At 38.8% G+C, this 6000-nt stretch overlaps 1 protein-coding gene across 1 annotated transcript in view; it reads left to right on the top strand.

Annotated features, from left to right (window-relative positions):
* The first annotated feature begins 2716 nt into the window (after positions 1-2716).
* LOC122828468 (neurogenic locus notch homolog protein 1-like) overlaps positions 2717-6000 on the top strand; it is a 52815-nt gene continuing 49531 nt past the window's right edge. The window contains exons 1-2 of the mRNA XM_044112060.1: positions 2717-3036; positions 3699-3780. Coding sequence (XP_043967995.1) covers positions 2976-3036; positions 3699-3780 — 143 coding nt within the window. The 5' untranslated portion in view covers positions 2717-2975. The remainder of the gene's footprint in view (positions 3037-3698; positions 3781-6000) is intronic.

Below are 6000 nucleotides of genomic sequence, written 5' to 3'. Positions count from 1 at the left end.
TGCAGATTCTTTTGCCTGTTATTCACAACAGATGAATTAAAGCTAGATTTCTTTTACATTAAGCTCATATTTGTTTAATTATATAGACACATATCAACTACTGCAGCAGTAAGTCAAAACCAGCTTTAGTTGCCATGCTTGTGCACACAAACAATTAATTTAATTTTGTTTCCATTTTTCTGTCAATAAAGACATTTAAAAAAATGTATATATAAAAATAATTGTTTGGAAATATACAATGTTTTTTACAGAAGAGGTTGAATTATTGTAAATATGCGTGGTATCAATCTGGACACATATTTTGTGTCGAACTGAAGATACGTGTCTAAATGGTTTTTGTGTCCAGAATGTGTGGGGTCTGCAGTGAGCTGCCATTTTTTTAGGCATGTATATCTCTTGGCTGGAGGGAAGATTCAGCTTCAAAGATCCTCTTTGCAGTTATCATTGTTTGTTCCAAATTACTTCTCTTTGGAGAAATCATTTGGATTAGTTTAATATGTTAATAGATTCATACAAATCTCCTCGTTTGCTCCAGAGATGATATCAGCTGATTACTCCAACAGAATGTAATGCCACATGCTGTAAATTTGTTATCAGTCTATTTTGTTTATGACTGTGTGAGGCTCCTAAAAATGTATTCACACACCACCCGATGGGAATGTACTCCAGCTTCTGCTGACTTTCTGAACTTACTCAGTGAAACCCGTTTTAGGCATCATCAGCATTTATTTATCAGATCCTAACAGGTGACACGATTTCTTCCCAGCATTTGTCAGGGGGGGGGTGAGAGATGGGCAGATAAATGTGTGCAAACACAAGAATATTTCAATATTACTTGGATTCAAATCCGATCATCATTTATGTTTTATTTACATGTAAATGCTTTATTTTTGTTATAATGGTGCTTTTTATGGAGGAGATAATCTACAATGTTTTTGTAACAAAACTGGTAAATTTATTAATTTTACTAGATAATCATCTAATAAAAGCTTTAATAAACTTAAATCTCTCACCTGTTATGGTTGCCAGTTTCTTGAGGGTGAAGATTAAATGCAGAGTAAAGAATTTTTGTAACAATTTTTGTAACAATTTTTGTAAAAAAAAGCAAAGAAATTGTATTTGTATGACATATTTCACTGACAAAAATTACAAAAAACTTGACAAAAACAACAAGAATAAATAAATTATATGAGATGTATTATTTAAAACAAGTAGGCAATAGAATTTAAAGAAAGATAATCAGGAGTGTTGCACAAACCTAGGGGAGCTCCCTGAAGAACAACATTATAATAATAGTAGACCTGACACATATTTCTTATTCCTCCATGTGGGAATAAAATGCATTTCCCAATAAATGTGCAAGTCACTACTAAAAGGATTTTGAGCCTTTCTCTTAAAAAAAACCACACTGTTATTATTTTGAATGCAACTGTATGGAGTTTAATCCAAAGAAAAATAATTGAAACAGAAAAGGGAGAAATAGGCTGTTCTTTATGAACTCAGCTATTGTACAAACCAAACAAATATTTGAAAATATATGTTTCCACATTTCGAAATGGAGTAGATAAGGTCTGTGGGTTGGTCTGGACCAGAGCTGACCCATGGCACTGGCAAGTTAAGCAGCTGCTTAGAAACTCCGCACCAACAGGGGGCCCCGAAGAGCACCAAGCTAGCATGATAGCACGATATGGAGTGCTACAAATGAAAATATGAGTAGGGTCCCAAAAGGCTTAGCCGGCCCTGGGCTGGCCACTCCGTGATATTATTCATGTTGATGTGGACACAAGATTATTTGGTTACCGGTTTGGTCTGGATGATCGTCTTTTTGAAATACCTACTTAATGCTGCAGTAAGCTTTTATGCTTTTACAGAAAGCATAAAAGCTTTCTTGTCTCTGTGTTAAAACTGTCACTATGTTGTGACAGTATAATACGAGACAGATAAGATTTGAAAAGATCAAGTTGCGCCACCTTCTCTCTGCAGAAAGCAGAGCTACTATTTAGCATCTGAAAAATTGCATCATTCTTGGACAAAAACAACCAATCAGAGCCAGGAAGAGCCATTTAGCGCTTTGAATTATTGCTGCTAAATATGCTAAAGGCTGCTAAAGAGCTTACCATTCCGATAAAACCGTTTATTCATCATTGGTGGCCATGTTAACAAGACTTAGCATTTCTAGCAGGCTATGCACAAGAGTGATTGACAGCACTAAGACCCTCCTCCTATCTCTGGTTGTTTCTGACTGAGTGACTTACTAATGCCATTCCTACTAGGAAAATAATTATTATTCTAATAATTTTAACAAATGTGTCAAAAAAGTATATATTTTTATAAAAGTGACATTGCAGTCACGTTTAAATGATAAAAGGAAGATTTGCAAAATTAACAGTATCCAAGATAAAAAAAAAAATCAGATAGCCTACATTATTTTCAAAGTAATTTAGTAAACTTTGACTTCATCTGATACAAAACTTGTCAAAAACATTTATGTAGAGCCTAACTTGTCATTTATGTTTTTACTGTTTTTATTTAGCATCTCAGCAGCTAGCATCTTGAGGAAAACCTTTGGCGCTGATGTTCCACAAGTGTCAGCTAATTAACCATTTACTACGTGGGAAAACCGCTGGGGGACACAAAAAACAAACTCCCTGCTATCTCTTCATCAAGCTGCACAGCTTGTGCCTGTCTGGGGAACAACTATGTGATTGTTAGCGTGTCGGTGTGGAGGAAAAACGCCCCTTCAGAGCGGAGAGCAGCGGATGGAGACTTTCGTCCCTCAAATCATTTCCAACTCGGGACTTGAAGTGACAACGTCTCATGCCGGGTGTCTGCTTCACTTTCCCCCCCAACTCTCTGTGGATATACTCTTGGGTAAACGTAAAGGGTTTGTTTTTTCCCTGTCAAGGAGGAAGACATAATATTGGATCTATGAAAAAACCCACGTGGATTTTTATAATCTTTTTAAACCAGAAGGAATGCATATTTTTTTGTTAGTGAAACTAACTTTCCTGTTGTCGCTGATAGGAGTAACACGAGGTGAGTGACCGGGAACTTTCGGTTCATTATTGCCTTATAATATATTTGAAAAAGTGTAGTTTTGTTGTATCTTAGGCACAATCTTAACCTGTTTTTTTAACTTTCGTGTCAACCTGGAAAACTTTCTCCAACTTCCTGAACACACGCCGCAGATTTGTTAGACTGAACTGCCAACATAGATTCTTTTAAATTTACTTTTGTGGAATGTTGCACTTGTCTTATGAATATTAATAACACGTCTTTTCGTAAATCTCACCTCTCCTGGGTAAGTTTGCGCTCTCTTTTTTGCTCAGGCAGCTGTTCCAGACTTATCCAGCAAAAACCAAAAACTTTTTTTTCTCACTGGTTTGTGAATGTAAGCCTCTGCGGTTTGGACTGATAGTGTTTTGTTGCGATTGCACTGTTGTGTTACTCATATTTTTCAACTTCTGTCAAGCTGCGTTTTAGAGCATGCTGATGCCAAACTACACTCTGAGGTAGCAGTAGATGTCACAGGTAGACATCACATTTAAGAAGCATTACTGGGGCAATTTCAAATATTTGTGTGAGAAGGAAATCTTCCATAGTTTTTTCCTGCTACCTTAGCTCAAAACTCTGCTTTGTTAAAAATAAACTCAGGATGTTTTGCAGAGTACACATGTGTTAAAATGTTGCTTTTGCAGGTCTGAGATGCTCCATGCCCACAGAGTCATGTTTGAACCAGGGGAGGTGTGAAGCTACTCCAGATGGCAATGGAGAGTGCAAGTAAGTTTAATGTCTACATCTGTCTTCTGAATGTGCAAGTTATGACAAATGCCTGCACAGAAGAGTTGGAATGTGGGATTGTGGAGTCTGAAATGACTCAGAGGTTTTGGGGTTTGCATGTGAAGGAGATGAAGCGGTGTGCGCTCACACTGTTGGAGCTATTTCTGGGTGGCAAATGGTCAGAGGATGTAGAGTGAAATGAGTGGTGGACTCTGATGAGGGCAGGAGGTCACTGTGAGATACTGTGTTTGGGTATGTGTTGCTGCCACCACATTCTGTCGTCTCTCCAGCCAAACTCCTCTCCAGCCTTAAATCTTGTTTTTCTTTTCTTTCACGGAGCGACAGCTGGGTTTGCCAGAAGCTCGGCGACCATTGTTCTGCTCTGCGATTAATTCTGTGTGACTAATCTGGGAGAGGCTTCCCAGAGAGACCCTCAAACCCCGTCCTTTTGCCACCCCCCACACACCCTTCTCTTGGGAGTTTGTCCCCTCCTCAAAAGCCCTCAGTGCTCACTCTCTCTGATTGTCCAAGACAGATGGCTTGACGCTTTACAACCCATTAAAAAATGGAGAAAAAGTTTCTAGATTTGTATTTCTTAAAGTTTAAGTGTAAACCCAAACCTTCTTTTGCTTTCTTGTTTAAATGCCCACATTGGTATGAGCAGCAGCAGTCAGGTTCACTCCCTGCTGAATGATTGTGCCGACCGGGTCAAAGCTTCGGACAGCAACAAGTGGGCAGTCATCTTGGCCCCCCGCCACATCTTAATTTGGCCCGGTCATGTATTCACTCGTCGCTCACACACACGCACACACACACACACACACACACACACACCCCACCTTCCCACTGGGCCACAAAGCCATCATTGTGCCCTGCACTGTCCCACTCCTCAGACGTCTCCAATTATACACGGAGATGGACATTGGGTCAGGTTTGAACGGGCACACAAGGCCAAGCGAGTGATTGTGTATTTCAGTGTTACACTCTTTTTGTGATGGTTGTTATTGTGGCAATAAATGATCAATAAAAGGATTGTGAAAACTTGGGCAGATTTTCAAAGTTTGGATACTTTGATTATTTTAGCTGCTGATAATTTGTCCCTTTAGTTTTTCTCAAAGATTATCAACTAACAAGCTTAAGATCTGCTTTCATATTAATCAGCCATTCAGTGATGCCTTCTGAAGGCGGGAACTGAGCTGAGCAGTGCAGACCAGAAATAATATCTTGCAGATTCCAGTAGTACAATGGATGACCCAAATCAAAGCAGTTCAGGGCAGAGCTTCTTTCTGCCCAGGGAGATGAGAGGTATCGGGCCGACTTGATGTAGGGCGAGGAAGGATGCTGTTGAGGGATCACATACCTCCTTTGGCACTGTGTTGATTGCAGAGTGATGTGAACTGGTGATGATGGGATTTATTTGGTGCTTGAAAACCAAAGCTTCAAGTTTCATATTTTGTACATTCTTACAAAACTGAAAAAGTTGCAACCCACGTTTAATATCTTTATTTTGTTAAGAATTTAAAGTTATTTTGTAAAGTTTTTATGTTGATTTTGTCAAAATTTTCACCACGTTTATGTCCACTACCTGCACCTGAACACATTTTTATCCTCCTTATCTTTGAATCTGTGATTGTTTTAACCGCTCTTGGTGATACAAACAATGAGCACCAAGTGAATGGCTCCTGGATTGGCTGCTTTGCAAGTGCTAGCCTATAGCATGTCAGATAGCATTTCGCCTATGTATTTCAGCTTTCCCAGCCGCATATTCTTACAGTATTTTAAATACCACATCCACATAAACGTTTCACACAAGTCGAGGTGTCGATAATTATTGATTAGCTTTTTGTTTTAGATATTTGAAATACTGCCAAAATGATGACATTAATTTACCCGTTTTATCTGCTATTTCCTCTCGAGCTCGTGTGTTTATTTTCTCCCTTCACTCTACGAGGTTCTGTATTTTTAAGCAGTTATGAAACCTGATGGTGAAACCTGAAACTGCTCTGTAACCACTCAACAGACTGTTGCTAGGTAACCACAAGTTACTTAACAAGTTGTTGCTTGGTAACCAAAGAGTGAGTGAGTTAGTTGATACCACCAGCCTTGCTTAGCTGGGCGTGAGAGTTTGAGGTTTATTTATTCTTTTCAAAATGACAAGAATGATGAACTGAAGGTAAGTTGCTTGATGCTTATGACTTTTTAAAAAAACCTCACCTGGAA

The sequence above is a fragment of the Gambusia affinis genome, linkage group LG03 (assembly GCF_019740435.1).
Source record: "Gambusia affinis linkage group LG03, SWU_Gaff_1.0, whole genome shotgun sequence".
In the NCBI taxonomy this organism is placed as follows: domain Eukaryota; kingdom Metazoa; phylum Chordata; class Actinopteri; order Cyprinodontiformes; family Poeciliidae; genus Gambusia; species Gambusia affinis.
This window is presented reverse-complemented; position numbering and strand designations above follow the sequence as displayed.